This window comes from Scyliorhinus torazame, chromosome 13 (genome assembly GCF_047496885.1).
Source record: "Scyliorhinus torazame isolate Kashiwa2021f chromosome 13, sScyTor2.1, whole genome shotgun sequence".
In the NCBI taxonomy this organism is placed as follows: Eukaryota; Metazoa; Chordata; class Chondrichthyes; order Carcharhiniformes; family Scyliorhinidae; genus Scyliorhinus; species Scyliorhinus torazame.
In genome coordinates, this window is record NC_092719.1 from 173,107,900 (window position 1) to 173,125,140 (window position 17,241).

The following is a 17,241-nucleotide window of genomic DNA, read 5'->3' on the forward strand; positions in this document are numbered from 1 at the left end:
ATAAATATAATATATATATATATATATATATATATATATATATATATATATATATATATATATATATATATATATATATATATATATATATATATATATATACATACTCCGCCCCCCCCTCATTGGGGAAGCTCATACTCCCACAGGATTGTGGGATTGTCATTAGTCCCCAGCCAATGGTAAGCAGGCAGGTTATAACAGCTGGAAAGAAGTAACGATTGATAGCTTGGACTCGCTCCATCCTGGAACAATGTCTGTGGGATGTTGATATGGCCAGTAACTTTAGAGCAAGTAATCTGTTCATGCACAACAACAAACACTTTCAATGTGCCCAGACATAAAAGCAATGTCAGACCAATGATTAGTGTAAAATTTGGATCTGTCCTGGTAATTGACTTCCTTTGTGCAGTGAGCTTGCACGCTAGGACAAAAATAAGCTAGAATGCAAAACAATTCATATAATGGCAAAATATGGTATCCCAGTTGCTATCATTGTACACAGCGAGCACAGGCTTCTTTACAGAAGTATACGCTGACGACACTTGTGTATTTGTACTCGTGATTAAAAAGTAAATTTTAATTCGGACATTTAGCTGTTAAAGTGATCAGAAGAGAGAGTGATTTATTTTCTGGTAAACCAACCTATTCATAAACTGATTAAAATACCTTGGGTCACTGCTACTGCAAGAAATGCTACACTATGGGAGAACACAACACCTACTTAAGTGTGTTTATCATTCAGATACATGCCATTTGCTATTTTTAAAAGTGCAAAACTGGGTTATTAGTAAGTTGTCACATTGCACAATGCATCGTTTCATGATTGGGCAGAAAAGAACAAATAAAAGCTAGACAAATTGCAATAGAGAGGAGTTGAAAGCTGAGTTCTTGGAGGTAAATTAAGGAAGATGTCCTATTGTCTGCAGAATGATATATAGGTTGCAGTGTCTTGAGAATTGAATGAGGCCCGCTTTTTGCCATCCCTTGGATGTGTAGCTAATTAATCCCCCCTGGACTGTGCTGAGATAAGCAGGTGAACACGATTAATGAACAGCGCTCTGGAAAAATGTCACACCTGAAATTTGAGAAAAAAATCAGGTTGTGATATTAGTTTCCCGACCAGGAGCACATCAAGCTGACGTGTGGTGATTTCCCCCCCCCCGATGACCAGCTAAGTCACACGTTTCGGCAGCTCCCGGTGGAACGGACTTTTGGGCTCTTAATAGGAGCCCCAACGGCAATTTTAACGGCTAAAAACACTGTGCGGTAAACCAGAAGGGAATTCCCCCTGGACACGGATGGAAAAAGGAGAGGAAAGTGGCCGGATTGCGGAGGATCCTCTAGAGCAGCGGCAAGGAAGGCAAGCACAAAGCAAGATGGCGTCGGAAGGTGGCCGTCTAGTATGAGGCCCTGACGAACAAGAGTTCCTGCGGCGCTGTGTGGAAGAACTTAAAAAGGAGATGAAGAAGGAGCTGCTGGCCCCGATATTACAGGCGATTGAAGGGCTAAAGGAGGAGCAAAAGACCCAGGAGCAGGAGCTTCGGGTCGTGAAGGCAAAGGCCGCTGAAAATGAAGACGAAATACAGGGCCTGGTGGTGAAGACAGAGATGCACGAGGCACAACACAAAAGGTGTGTGGAAAGGCTGGAGGTGCTGGAGAATAATGCGAGGAGGAAGAATTTAAGGATTCTTGGTCTTCCCAAAGGTGCAGAAGGGGCGGACGTCGGGGCATATGTGAGCACGATGCTTCACTCGTTAATGGGATCGGAGGCCCCGCCAGGCCCGTTGGAGGTGGAGAGAGCTTATCGAGTTATGACGCGAAGACCGAGGGCTGGAGAAATACCTCGAGCCATAGTGGTGAGATTTCTCCGATATAATGACAGAGAGATGGTCCTCAGATGGGCGAAGAAAACTCGGAGCAGTAGGTGGGAGAACGCGGTGATCCGCGTATATCAAGATTGGAGTGCGGAGGTGGCGAGAAGGAGGGCGAGTTTTAATCGGGCCAAGGCGGTGCTTCACAAAAGGAAGGTCAAATTTGGAATGTTGCAACCGGGAAGACTGTGGGTCACACACCAAGGGAAGCACCACTACTTTGAGACGGCAGAAGAGGCGTGGACATTTATTGTGGAGGAGAAGCTGGAATAGGTGGGCCAGAAAAAGAACGTTTGGGACAAAGTGGTGGGGTGATTACGTGAGGTGAAGGGAGGGAAAAAGGGGGAAGGGATGATCTCTCAAGTTGTTAATCTTGCGACCCTGTAACTTTTCTCTCTTCCCCATGTTGTGGGGAAGAGGGGGGAGGGAGGATGAGGAATTGTGGGCGCTGGCCATTAGGGGTGGGGCCAAGTGGGAAACGCGGGCTTTGTTCCCACGCTATGGTAATCATGGCGGGAACAGGGAAGCAGGAAGGAGGGGGCCTCGCACAGTGGGGGCCGAGGTCACGGGGGGAAGCCGAGGTCAGCCAGAGTTTGCTGACTTCTGGGATCAATATGGGGGGTGCAATTACGCTAGAAAAGGATCTAGCGGGGGGGGGGGGTTAACTGGGTTGCTGCTGCTGGGGAGAAGGGGGAGCTGGTACGGGGTGGGGTGGTCGAGGCGGGAGGGCGCCGTTGGGGGGAGATATGGCTACGTGGGAACCGGGTGAAGAGCTGGATTAAAAAAGGGGATGGCTAGTTGTCAAGGGAGGGGGTGGGGGTAAAGAGCCCCCCCAACCCGGCTGATCACGTGGAATGTGAGAGGGCTGAACGGGCCGATTAAAAGGGCACGGGTACTCGCACACCTAAAGAAATTAAAGGCAGATGTGGTTATGTTGCAGGAGACACAATTGAAACTGATAGACCAGGTCAGACTACGCAAAGGATGGGTGGGGCAGGTGTTTCATTCGGGGTTAGACGCAAAGAACAGGGGGGTGGCTATATTAGTGGGGAAACGGGTACTGTTTGAGGCAAAGACCATAGTGATGGATAGTGGGGGTAGATACGTGATGGTGAGTGGCAGATTGCAAGGGGAGGCGGTGGTTCTAGTGAACGTATATGCCCCGAACTGGGATGATGCCTATTTCATGAGGCGTATGTTGGGACGTATCCCGGACCTAGAGGCGGGAAAGTTGGTAATGGGGGGAGACTTCAATACGGTGCTGGACCCAGGGCTGGACAGATCAAGGTCCAGGACCGGGAGGAGGCCGGCTGCAGCTAGGGTGCTCAAGGACTTTATGGAGCGGATGGGAGAAGTAGACCCCTGGAGATTTAGCAGGCCTAGGAGTAAGGAGTTCTCATTTTTCTCCTATGTCCATAAAGTATATTCACGGATAGACTTTTTTGTTTTGGGAAGGGTGCTGATCCCGAAGGTGACAGGGACGGAGTACACGGCTATAGCTATCTCGGACCACGCTCCACATTGGGTGGACCTGGAGATAGGGGAGGAAAAAGAACAGCACCCGCCCTGGAGAATGGACATGGGATTATTGGCAGATGAGGGGGTATGTTTAAGGGTGAGGGGGTGTATTGAAAGGTACTTGGAGCTTAATGATAATGGGGAGGTCCAGGTGGGAGTGGTCTGGGAGGCGTTGAAGGCAGTGGTTAGAGTGGAGCTGACATCTATCAGGGCACATAAAGGAAAGCAGGAGGGTAGGGAAAGGGAGCGGTTGCTGAAAGAACTTTTGAGGGTGGACAGACAATATGCGGAGGCACTGGAGGAGGGACTGTACAGGGAAAGGCAAAGGCTACATGTAGAATTTGACTTGTTGACTACGGGTAATGCAGAGGCACAATGGAGGAAGGCACAGGGTGTACAGTACAAATATGGGGAGAAGGCGAGCCGGTTGCTGGCCCACCAACTGAGGAAGAGGGGAGCAGCGAGGGAGATAGGGGGGGTGAGAGATGAGGAGGGAGAGATGGAGCAGGGGGCGGAGAGAGTGAATGGGGTGTTCAAGGCATTCTACGAAAGATTATATAAAGCTCAGCCCCCGGAAGGGAAGGAGAGAATGATGTGCTCTCTGGATCAGCTGGAATTCCCTCGGGTGGAGGAGCAGGAGAGGGCGGGACTGGGAGCACAGATTGAGATGGAGGAGGTGGTGAAAGGGATTGGGAGCATGCAGGCGGGGAAGGCCCCGGGACCAGACGGATTCCCGGTGGAATTTTATAGGAAGTATATGGACTTGCTGGCCCCGCTTCTGACGAGAACCTTTAATGAGGCTAGGGAAAGGGGGCAGTTGCCCCCGACTATGTCAGAGGCAACGATATCGCTCTTCCTAAAGAAGGAGAAAGACCCGCTGCAATGCGGGTCCTATAGGCCCATTTCTCTTTTTTAAATGTAGATGCTAAGATTCTGGCCAAGGTAATGGTGACGAGGATAGAGGACTGTGTCCCGGGGGTGGTTCATGAGGACCAAACTGGGTTTGTGAAGGGGAGACAGCTGAACACGAACATACGGAGGTTGCTAGGGGTAATGATGATGCCCCCGCCAGAGAGGGAAGCGGAGATAGTGGTGGCGATGGATGCCGAGAAAGCATTTGATAGAGTGGAGTGGGATTATCTGTGGGAGGTGCTGAGGAGATTTGGCTTTGGAGATGGGTATATCGGATGGGTACAGTTGCTGTATAGGGCACCGATGGCGAGTGTGGTTACGAATGGACGGGGGTCTGATTATTTCCAGCTTTACAGCGGGACGAGGCAGGGGTGTCCCCTGTCTCCGTTATTGTTTGCACTGGCGATTGAGCCCCTGGCCATAGCACTGAGGGGTTCCAGGAAGTGGAGGGGAGTGTTTAGGGGAGGAGAAGAACACCGGGTATCTTTGTGTGCGGATGATTTGTTGTTGTATGTGGCGGACCCGGTGGAGGGGATGCCAGAGATCATGCGGATACTTGGGGAGTTTGTGGAGTTTTCGGGGTATAAATTGAACATGGGGAAAAGTGAGTTGTTTGTGGTGCATCCGGGGGAGCAGAGCAGGGAAATAGAGGATTTACCGCTGAGGAAGGTAACAAGAGACTTTCGGTACTTGGGGATTCAGATAGCCAAGAATTGGGGAACCTTACACCAGCTTAATTTAACACGATTGGTGGAACAGATGGAGGAGGACTTCAAGAGTAGGGACATGGTGTCCCTGTCACTGGCAGGTAGGGTGCAGGCGGTTAAAATGGTGGTTCTCCCGAGATTCCTCTTTGTGTTTCAGTGCCTCCCGGTGATGGTCACGAAGGCTTTTTTTAAGAGAATCGAGAAAAGCATTGAGTTGTGTGTGGGCCGGGAAGACCCCGAGAGTGAGGAGGGGGTTCTTGCAGCATAGTAGGGATAGGGGGGGGGCTGGCACTACCGAGCCTAAATGATTATTACTGGGCCGCCAATATTTCAATGGTGTGTAAGTGGATGGGAGAAGGGGAGGGAGCGGCGTGGAAGAGATTGGAGAGGGCGTCCTGCAAGGGGACTAGCCTACAAGCAATGGTGACGGCACCGTTGCCGTTCTCACCGAAGAAATACACTACAAGCCCGGTGGTGGTGGCAACATTAAAAATTTGGGGGCAGTGGAGACGGCATAGGGGAAGGACGGGAGCCTCGGTGCGGTCCCCGATAAGAAATAACCATAGCTTTGTTCCGGGGAGAATGGATGGGGGATTTGGAGCATGGCAAAGAGCTGGGGTAGTACAATTGAGAGATCTGTTCGTACATGGGACATTTGCGAGTCTGGGAGCGCTGCCGGAAAAATATGGGTTGCCCCAAGGGAATGCATTTCGGTATATGCAACTGAGGACTTCTGCGAGGCAACAGGTGAGGGAATTCCCGCAGCTCCCGACGCAGGAGGTGCAGGATAGAGTGATCTCAGAGACATGGGTGGGGGATGGTAGGGTGTCGGACATATACAGGGAAATGAGGGACGAGGGGGAGATCATGGTAGATGAGCTGAAAGGGAAATGGGAAGAAGAGCTGGGGGAGGAGATTGAGGAGGGGCTGTGGGCTGATGCCCTCCGTAGGGTAAACTCGTCATCCTCGTGTGCAAGGCTAAGCCTGATACAATTCAAGGTTCTACACAGGGCGCATATGACTGGAGCACGGCTCAGTAAATTTTTTGGGGTAGAGGATAGGTGTGGGAGATGCTCGAGAAGCCCAGCGAATCACACCCACATGTTCTGGTCATGTCCGGCATTACAGGGGTTCTGGGTGGGGGTGGCGAAGGTGCTTTCGAAGGTGGTGGGGGTCCAGGTCGAGCCAAGCTGGGGCTTGGCTATATTCGGGGTTGCAGAAGAGCCGGGAGTGCAGGAGGCGAGAGAGGCTGATGTTTTGGCCTTTGCGTCCCTAGTAGCCCGGCGCAGGATATTGCTTATGTGGAAGGAAGCCAAACCCCCGGGCGTGGAGACCTGGATAAACGACATGGCAGGGTTTATAAAGTTAGAACGGATCAAGTTCGTATTAAGGGGTTCGGCTCAAGGGTTCACCAGGCGGTGGCAACCGTTCGTCAACTACCTCACAGAACGATAGAGGGAACGAAAAAGAAAGAAAGACAACAGCAGCAACCCAGGGGGGAGGGAGGGGGAGGATCCGGGCGGGCTCTTCGGGATGTCATTGTATATGTATAGACATTTGTTATAGGTAATGTACATTGGATTGTATCTTTGGAGAGTAACTATTTTTGACAAGGCAGTTGCCATTTAGTTTTGTTTTTGTTTCTGTTTATATATTATTTATTTACTTGTTTAAAACTGCCCACTGTTATTTATATTGCTTTATTGTTGTTTAAAAGAAAAACTATGTACTGTTATGTTTGGCCAAAAAATCTTGAATAAAATATATTTAAAAAAAAAAATTTAAAAAAAATTTCAGAGTCTGACCTGAGGTCGGGTGTGGCACTATTGGGAGTAATTAGTTATGTCAGATTGCTGTGCTGCTGGTCGACACATCACCTCTTTATTTGAGAAAATGCTGGAAAATCTCAGCCAGCCTGGCAGCATCTGTAGGGAGAGAAGAGAGCTAATGTTTCGAGTCCGATGACTCTTTGTCAGAGTCATCAGACTCAAAACGTTAGCTCTTTTCTCTCCCTACAGATGCTGCCAGACTTGCTGAGATTTTCCAGCATTTTCTCCTTCATTTCAGATTCCAGCATCCGCAGTAATTTGCTTTTCACCTATTTTTTTTTTTTTTTTTTAAAATCACAATTCCTATCAGCTGATCCTTTTCTGCCCGTGGGTTTTTATAGAGATGAGCATTTTCATTAATAGCACTTGCTTATTTCCGACACAGTGCAAAAGTAATCAATTCGACAGATCTTTATGATTTTGATTCAGTTCGGAAGCAGGTGAAAGTTTACACATTTGGCACAGCCATTTGCATGCTGTGGACCTCCGCCCCTGCCATAATTGCAAAATACATATTCACATCATAAATGACATTGTGTGACTGGGAGAAAGATAAATATCCCTCAACTTTCTCAACCTGCCTGCAGCCTTTGACATGGTGGACCATGCCATCCTCCTCTGGATGGGACTGCACTCATCTGGTTCAATTATCTAAGATCTAATCATAGCCAGAGTCTAGCTTGTAGTGGCTTCTCTTCCTGCTCCTGCATTAGTACCTCTGATGTTCCTCATATTTATCCATCCCCCCCCCCAAAAAAAAACTATTTCTCATCCATATTATGGCCATTGGTGACATCATCCAAAAACAGTGTGTTAGTTTTCACAGGTGTACTGACAACACCCAACTGTATCTCACTATGACTTCACCTCAGTCCTCCTTTGCTGCTTGCTTGTCCAGTGCTGGCTGAGCAGAAATTTATTCCAGCTAAACATTGGGAAGACCAAAGCTGTTGTCTTCAGTCTCTGCTGGAAAATAAAAAGTTTGAGTGAACTGACTTGATCCATGTCCCTGGCAAATGTCTGAGGCTGAATTAGACTCTTGATTGCATATGTGCTCTAAAATGGCTTTCCAGTGACACATCCATTCCATGATTAAAACATTAGTGGTTAGCACTACTGCCTCAAAGCACCAGGAACTCCGGTTCAATTCTGGCCTTGGGTGACTGCCGGTGTGGAGTTTGTACCTTCTCCGTGTGCCTGTGTGGGTTTCCACCGGGTGCCCCAGTTTGCTCCCACAGTCCAAAGATCTGCAAGTTGGTTGGATTGGCCGTGCTAAAATTGCCCCTTCGTGTCCAGGGATTAGTAGCAGGTTAGGTTATGGAGATAGGGCGGAGTGGACCTGGGTAAAGTGCTCCTTTGGAGGGTCAGTGGGTACTTAATGGGACAAATGGCCTCCTTCTGCACTGTAGGGAGTCGACGAATGTCACCTGATTCCACCCTGCCTCAGTTCATCTGCTGCTGAAACCCTCAACCATACCTTTTATCCCAGATTCTACCTTCTGCAAACATTTTTAAAATAAATTTAATAAAGTACCCAATTATATTTTTTCCAATTAAGGGGCAATTTAGTGTGGTCACACCCATGCTGCGTATCTTTGGGTTGTGGGGTTGAGACCCACATAAACATGGGGAGAATGTGCAAACTGCACACTGACAGTGACTCGGTTCGGGATCGAACCCGGTCTTCAGTGCTGTGAGGCAGCAGTGATAACCAATGCGCCAGTGTGCCACCTACCTTCTGCAAACGTGATGTCACAGAAAACCCGTGTCCTAACTTGCACCAAATCCCTCTCGCCCATCACCTTTCTGCTTGCTAATTTGCATCAACTTCAGGTTAAGCAATGCCTTGCTCTTAATAAATTATCATCCTTGTTTTAAAGTAGCCTTATGCCTCCCTTTTTCTGTCATCTCCTCCAACCCAACAGCCAAGATTCCTTGGTCTCTCTACCCCTCTCTACTAAGACGCTCCTTGAGGAAATCTATCCCTGACCAAGCTTTTGGCCATCCGCCCTAATTTCACCTCGTGGCTCGGTGTCAAATGTTGCTGTATGGCACTGCTGTGGAGTGCTTTGGAATACTTTATTATCTTCAAAAGGTGCTTTTTAATAAAAGTTGCTTTTGTTAGAGTATGGAAGCTGCTGTATCTTTTGGTCTACGGGAGGGGAAGCTAAAAGATAGCATAGAAAGGTATAGGAAGAGAAAACTTAAGGAGGCGGGGCAAGAAAGGAAGGTAGTTGAGGGGGTGGGTGGCGGTGTGAAATGAAAGAACGCAGATAAAGATATTCCTCCAAGGATTGCAAGATATGCAAATTAAACTGGGAGTAGGATGTCGCCTTTACTTGACTCAAAAGCAATTTAATCAAACTATTCATTACTCATGGTATAAAGACCTCTCCCGCTGCTCCAGCAAGCTGACACATTCCTATTAAACGCGGGAACCGCTTCAATATTTGCAAATCATTAAATCTGTATTTTTCTTTTGCTTTACCTTCAGAATAATTAGAAGGAAAAAGTCAGCTCGAGTGAAAAATGCTCTTTTGTGAACTATCGTAGTAAGTCTGTCCCACTCTGGATGAGGTTTTAGTTTTGGAATGCACATGGCTATGTTACCTGTGTTTAATGCTGCACAGGATAATATTAATCAGATTTGGTTTCCCCCTACAAGTGATTTACCTCAATTTTTCATCTGTTCGTTTTGTCAGGAAAAGTTATTGCCTGTATTATTTTTTTCTTCCCCCCCCCCACCCCCCAAATGTTTTCCAGGTCTGAGGAGAAGGACAAACCCTTGTCTCTCGTCACGAGTGGAAATGCAGTAACAAGCTGGAACGGGCAGCTGGAGCGAGAGGCGGTGACTGGTGGGCGAGTCCTGACACATTTGACTCAGAGACACACGAACCATGTATGGAAGTTCCAGGGCCGTGGGCCACGTGGAGGGGAGCCCGTCGCGGTCTCCCCGGCTTCCCCGCTCTCCTCGCCTGGGGCACCGCAGGACCAACAGCAGCGGGACGGGCGGAGCGGGCAAAACCCTGTCCATGGAGAACATCCAGTCGCTGAATGCCGCCTACGCCACGTCGGGACCCATGTACCTGAGCGACCACGAAGGGGTCGCCTCCACCAGCTTCCCCAAAGGCACCATGACCCTGGGCCGGGCCACCAACCGGGCCACCTACGGGGGGCGGGTCACGGCCATGGGCAGCAGCCCCAACATCGCCTCGGCTGGGCTGCCCCTCGGCGGGGACACTCTGTCCTTCAGCGACCACCACCACCAGCACAGTGGCATGGTGACCCCGTCCTCGCACCACCATCACCATCAAGTGCCCTCCACCTTGAGGCAGGTCCGCGACAACACCATGGTCGATCTGCAGGCGCAGCTCAAGGACCTGCAGAGAGAGAACGAGATCCTCCGGAAGGAGCTGGAAATTAAAGACACCAAGCTGGGGTCGTCCATGAACAGCATCAAAACCTTCTGGAGCCCCGAGCTGAAGAAGGAACGAGTGCTGAGGAAAGAGGAGGCGGCCAGGATGTCAGTCCTCAAAGAGCAGATGAGAGTGTCCCATGAGGAAAGCCAGGTATAATTATTTTTTCATGATTTTGGTCTTAGTTTTGCCAAAAGATGATTTGACAGTTTAAATCGTGGTTTGTACCAGTTTTTCCTAACCCTCTTTTTACAGCAAGATGGATAATTCACCTTTGAGCAACTGACTCCGATGGACATCAGCCAAGAGACTGACTGGACCCTCCGCTAGCTAACTAGTTACATTTTTCACCATGCCCAGATAGGTGGCATAGATGCTGCCCCCTTTTACCCTGCCCACTCACCTGACTGTGCCCCAGTTCCCATTTATTTTTGCCTAAATTTAGTCACACACTTGAGTACAGACATCTGTATGCATTCCATTGTTTGTAGTGGTGGAGTCAGAGAGATAGGTAAAAGTTAGAAAGGTGAATTGGAAAAAAAGCAAAGTGAAAAAGTATGGAGAGGGGGAGATGAAGATAAAAATAATAGTTGGTGGCAGTAGAGGGAAATGAATTTGGGGAAAGAGAACTTGATGGAAAGGAAGAGAAACAGAAGTGAAGATGAGAAAAGGAGGGCAAAACAAACAGAACACACGATTTAGTGTATGTTTGCCATGCAACTTTAGTCTTTGTCTTTCTCCTTGTCTGCCACTTGACACATGCGTGCCTTATTGCTAGTTCCGCAGCTGTTTTTTTACCCTCCAATTAAACTAAGATGAACACTTGTGTACTCACCTTTTGCTCCTACCTCTCTTCCAACGATAAAACATCGATCCACGTTATTGTGATTTCTCACAGGATATCTCTAAATGTTCATCTTGCTGCGCTCCCTGTTTCAGCGACTCAAAACCATACCATTCCGAGTTAGTACTCTCCGGTAGGCAAATATTTGTCCTCCTTACCTCCATCACGGTCAAATCCCACGAGCTACCCATGTTATTTAACATTGAACTCATCCTCATCTTCAGTTACCTTCATCTTCCAGCTCTGTCTCTGTCCTCCAGTGTTGGCCTGTCTTTCGTTAGGAGTGCTTTCTCTTTTTTTTTTTTGGGTTAAAATTTTTTTTTATGAGTACCCAATTAATTTTTTCCCAATTAACGAGCAATTTAGCGTGGCCAATCCACCTAGCCTGCACATTTTTGGGTTGTGGGGGCGAAACCCACAAAAACACGGGGAGAATGTACAAACTCCACACACACTGACCCAGAGCTGGGATCAAACCTGGGTCCTCGGCGCAGTGAGGCAGCAGGGCTAACCCACTGCACCACCGTGCTGCCCAGGAGTGCTTTCTCTACTCCACCATCAATGACTAGCCACCTTTTTAAAAAAACTTAATTTACGGGATGTGGGCATCGCTGGCCAGGCTATCATTTATTGCCCATCCCTAAATACCTTTGTGAAGGTGGTGGTGAGCTGTCCTTTGAATTGCTCAAGTTCCTGCAGGTAGACCCACAGTGATGTTAAGGAGGGAGTTACAGGATTTTGACGCAGCGACAATGATGAATGGTGGTATATTGCTGAGTCAGGATGGTGAGTTACTTGGAGGGGAGCTTCAAAATGGTGGTGTTCCCATGTGTCTGCTGCCTTTGACATTCTACATGGTGGTGGTTGTGGGTTTGGAAGGTGCTCCCTGAGGAGCATTAGTGAGTTCCTGCAGTGCATCTTGTAGATCGTACTGTGTTGGTGGTGGAGGGATTAAATGTTTGTGGGAAGGGTGCCAATCAAGTGGGCTGCTTTGTCCTGGAAGATGTCCAGCTTCTTCTGAGTGTTTTTCGTGCTGCACTTGTCCAGGCAAGTGGAGCGTGTTCCATCACACTCCTGACCTGTGCCTTAAAGATGGTGGAAAGGCTTTGTGTCATCAGGAGGAGGAGAGTTACTCACCTTGCCTCCCTTTGGAGATTTCTTCTTGACCTTGAAAGAAACCCCTTGAGACTTATTACTTTATGATTTTGTTCTCCACTAACCCTCTTCCTTCCAACTTCTCCGAAATCCACAGTGTTCACCTGTTTTCTGCTGATCTGTTAAGTCCCATGCAGTAGGAGTGTGGAAATCGAAGTTTTTGAACAAAATATTTTTCAAACCCAGTTATTTTTTTAAACTTTCCTTTTGTTTTAGAGTTGTAGTAACTTGTTAATAAAAAAACAATCACTTTCATCAGCTGTTTGGAGTTTTAAATGTCCGGCTATTTGATGCCAACAAAAATCTTGCTGAGTTGTGGGTGGAATCACAAGGCATTTAAGGTGGTAATTCATTGAGCCGAATTGAAGCTTGCTTCAAACTAAACTATTTGCTTTCCTTCGGACTACAATGCATTAGCAATAACCTTCTGCCCTCCCTTAACGAATTCCAGGTACCGATTGAAGCCTGAATTTAATCTAATCATTATTGCGACCTAACCAATGGAGAAATCAAAACTTGTCAGTCCTGTACTGGTATAGTGATGACTTGATTTCCAAACTTGTTAACTATTGACAAGAGTTCAGAATTTGATGTTGATACTGGAACTGGAATGTGGTGTCAGCTGCAATGTCTTGTTATGGTTTCTTCCTTGGCAGGTTTTGTTCACAGTGGAGTGCTTCCCATGGGCAGCCATAGTGAATCCTCCAAATTGTGTTGTGCCATAAAACATAGGAGTAGAATTAGGCCATTCGGCCCATCGAGTCTGCTCCATTAATCTATCATGGCTGTCATGTTTCTCCTCTCCATTCTCCTGCCTTCTCCCTGTAACCCCTGATCCCCTTATTAATCAAGAACCTATCTATCTCTGTCTTCAAGATACTTTGTGACTTGGTCTCCACAGCCTTCCGTGGCAATGTGTTCCACAGATTCACTACCCTCTGACTGAAGAAATTCTTCCTCATCTCCGTTTTAAAGGATCATCCCTTCAGTCTGTGGCTGTGCTCTCGGGTTCTAGTTTCTCTTACTAGTGGAAACATTTTTTCCACATCCACTCCATCTCAACCTCTGTGTTCTGCAAGTTTCAATGAGATTCCCTCCCCTCATCCTTCTAAACTCCATAGAGTACAGACCCAGAGTCCTGGACTGCTCCTCATGACAAGCCCTTCATTCCGGGGATTATTTCTGTGAAAGTCCCCTGAGCTCCCTCAAGGCCAGCATATCCTTCCTTAGATATGGGGTCCAAACGGCTCACAAAATTTCAAATGTGGTCTGACCAGAACCTTCCACCGCCTCAGCAGTACATCCCTACTCTCTTATTCTAACCCTCTTAAAATGAATGCTAACATTGCATAACCTCACACCTTTCCACATTGTATTTCATTTGCCACTTTGCCCTCTCTCCTTGCCTGTCCAAGTCTTCCTGCAGCCTCTCCACCTCTTCAACACGACCTGTCCCTCTACATATCTTTATCGGGGAGGGGGTGACATAATGGTAATGTCACTGGAATAGTAAACCAGAGGCCCAGTGTAATGCTTTGTGGACGCAGGTTTAAATCCCACCACTGCAGATGGTGAAAATTGAATTCAATAAAAGTCTGAAATTAGATATCTGATGATGTCAATTGTTGTTAAAAACCCATCTGCTTCTCTAATGCCCTTCAGGGAAGGAAATCTGCTGCCCTTGCCTGGTCCGGCCCACATGTGACTCCAGATTCACAGCAATGTGTTGACTCTTAACTGGGATGGGCAATAAATGCTGGCCCAGCCTGCGACACCCATGTCCCAAATAAATAAAAGCCCAATGCCCTCAGTTCCTCCTTCCAGATTGTTAATGTATATTGCGAATAATTGTGGCCCCAACACTGTGGAACACCACTAGCCACCGGCTGCCATCCTGAAAAATATCCCTTTATAATGATCGATAATCTTTATTCGTGTCCCAAGTATGCTTATATTAACGCTGCACTTCGGGTACACCAAGGGAGAATTCAGAATGTCCACTTCACCTAACAAGCACGTCTTTTGGGAGGAAACTGGAGCACCTGGAGGAAACCCATGCAGACAAGGGGAGAACGTGCAGACTTCGCACAGACAGTGACCCAAGTGAATCGAATCTAGGTCCCTGGTGCTGTGAAGCTACAGTGCTAACCACTGTGCTACCATGCCACCCCACTTTATCCCCACTCTCTGCCTTTTGCCAGTCAACCAATCCTCTATCTATGCCAGTACCTTGCCAATAACACCATGGGCTCTTATCTTATTTAGCAGGCTCCTGTACGGCACCTTGTCAAAGGCCTTCTGGAAATCCAAATAGACCACGTTCACTGGCTCTCCTCTGTCTAACTTCCTCATTACCGCCTCAAAGTATTCTGACACATCAGGCATGGCCTCCCCTGGACGAAGCCGTGCTGACTCGGCCCTATTATACAATACACTTTGAAGTACTCCGCAATCTCCTCCTTAATAATGGACTCTAAAGTCTTACCAACGTTCAAAATCGGGCTAACTGGCCGATTAATGAACAGGTGCCAGAATGTGGCGACTAGGGGTTTTTCACAGGAACTTCATTGTATTGTTAATGTAAGCCTACTTGTGACAATAATAAAGATTATGATTATTATTATAAGTGCCCTCTCCTTGCTTTTAAAGGTTTCCGAATCGAAACATTACTCAGAGCCGCATTGTATGCTCTTTGTTTTGCTCTTGTGCTGTGCCTGACTTTCCTTGTCAGCTATGGTTGCCTCACCCTCCCCTTGGCATGTTTCCTCCTCCTTGGGATGAATTTCTGCTGTGCCTCCTGAATAACCCTCAAAAGCTCCTGTCGTTGCTGCTCCACTGCCTTCCTTGCTAGGCTCCTCTTCCAATCAACTCTGGCCAGCTCCTCCCTTATGTTTTTGTAGTTACCGTTACTCAATTATAATACCATTACATCAGATTCCAGCTTCTCCACCTCAAACTGCAGGGTGAATTGTAGTCACTGCCCCCAAGGGTTTCTTTACCTTCAGTTCCCGAATCAAGTCTGCCTTATCACAAAATCCAAAATTGCTTGTTCCCTATTGGATTCTACCACAAGCTGCTCCAAAAAACATCTTGCAGGTATTCCACAAATTCCTTTTTTTGAGATCCACTACCAACTTGATTTTCTAGATCCACCTGCATGTTCCCCTATGATTATTGTAATATTGCCTTTCTTATATGCCTTTTCTATCTCCTGATTTATTTTCTGCCCCACACCCTGCCTACTGCTAAGGGACCTGTACATAACTCCCATCAGAATCTTTTTTGCTTTGTGATTCCACAACTTGATCCACACAGATTCTATACCGTCTGACCCTATATCGCTTCTGGTTATCGATTTAGTTTCATTTTCTTACTAACCAGGCAGCCCAGCCCCCTCTGCCCATCTGCCTGTCCATTCGCTAGGATACATCATCCCAGCCCTGATCCCCTTACAGCCATATCTCTGATCCCCACACTATCGTATCCGCCAATTTCAATGTGCGTTACAAGCTAATTTACCTTGTTTTTTATAGTGTGCGCATTTAGGTACAACCCCACAATCCTGTGTTGACTGCCCCTCCTCTCATTGTTGTCCCTTTATCTGCTTTGTCAGAAGTAAGATTCCTGCTGCTTTCCATACTCTCTGTTCTGTTATTTGTTCTGGAAACTTTACTAACCTCTCTTGAGACTTCCTCCCCTTTAACTAGTTGAAAGTCCACATCATTAATCTCAACTCTTACCTTGTCCTTTAATAATAATCTTTATTATTGTCACAAGTAGGCTTACATTAAATTAACACTGCAATGATGTTACTGTGTAAATCCCCAAGTCGTCACACTCCAGTGCCGGTTTGGGTACACTGAGGGAGAATTCAGAATGTCCAATTCATCTAACAGCACGTCTTTTGGGACTTGTGGGAAGAAACCGGAGCTCCCAGAGGAAACCCATGCAGACATTGGGAGAATGTGCAGACTCTGCACAGACAGTGTCTCTATCGGGAATCGAACCTGGGACCCTGGCACTGTGAGGCAACAGTGCTAACCACTGCGCTACCGTGCTGCCCATATCATAGAATAATGGAGAATTTTGCTGTTAAATCATTAACCAGCTATTGGGAGAATGATAAAAGTATTCTATTCTTCATTAACATTTGTATAGTGCATTTTATCATTGTTGATCCCTGTACAAAGGAGATGTGCAAGCTGCCCATGATAGAACACTGGACAAGCCTGCAAAGTATCAACTTTCCTCTCCACATTTGGATGGTATTGCTGCCAGAACAAAGTGTTTAATGAAGTTCAGAAGACCCAATAAAAGGTTTTCTTGGTTGTTGACCTTAAATATAACAAGAAAAATCTGGTGTGTTTACTTCAATACGTTGCTGGCTGTGCGGGACTTGTAGTACATTCAGAGCTAGCAGCACAAGACCAATTGGGAAAAAAACATGATTTTATTCCGAGGTAAATAAAAATGTGGTTGTTGAGATTGTGTGAGATTCTGCTCTAACATGAATTTCATTCCACACTGTTTGCTCCAAGTTGAACAACTTAAATAGCCACACTCAACCTGCGAAGTGCGTGGCCACATATCATGAGGTCTCCCAATTTTGATGCTAAAGATTTTGTTTCCTGTTGATTTCTGAAATGAAGAAGTATGTACTTAATATATTTGTGACTTCCTTAATTTCTGATGTTTACCAGTATTTTATTGCCAAGTTGCTGAGGTTTAATTTGTGATCTCAATTGAGTTGATTTTTTAAGAAATCCTAAATTTAACCTGAAGCAGATGTCATCATTTAATGGAAAGTTTAAATTTGATTTCAGTCATTTTTATATAAAAAAAAATAAAAAAAATTTCTATATTTTTTTTATTGAAGGCCTTTTACATATGTGCATGAAACTCTCAGATGACCAAATATCAATGTGATCAGAAACACAGGCCGCCAACATTCCCCGATACCACCCCCACTGACCCCTCCATTCACGTTGA

The 17,241-nt window shown here is 46.8% G+C and overlaps 1 protein-coding gene across 9 annotated transcripts in view; it reads left to right on the top strand.

Moving 5' to 3' along the window:
- The window catches only part of LOC140388384 (ERC protein 2), a 1,175,365-nt gene that overhangs the window by 37,531 nt on the left and 1,120,593 nt on the right, over positions 1–17,241 (top strand). For all 9 annotated transcript variants that reach the window (XM_072472461.1, XM_072472462.1, XM_072472470.1 and 6 more), the window contains exon 3: positions 9,601–10,406. In XM_072472461.1, coding sequence (XP_072328562.1) covers positions 9,735–10,406 — 672 coding nt within the window. In that variant the 5' untranslated portion in view covers positions 9,601–9,734. The remainder of the gene's footprint in view (positions 1–9,600; positions 10,407–17,241) is intronic.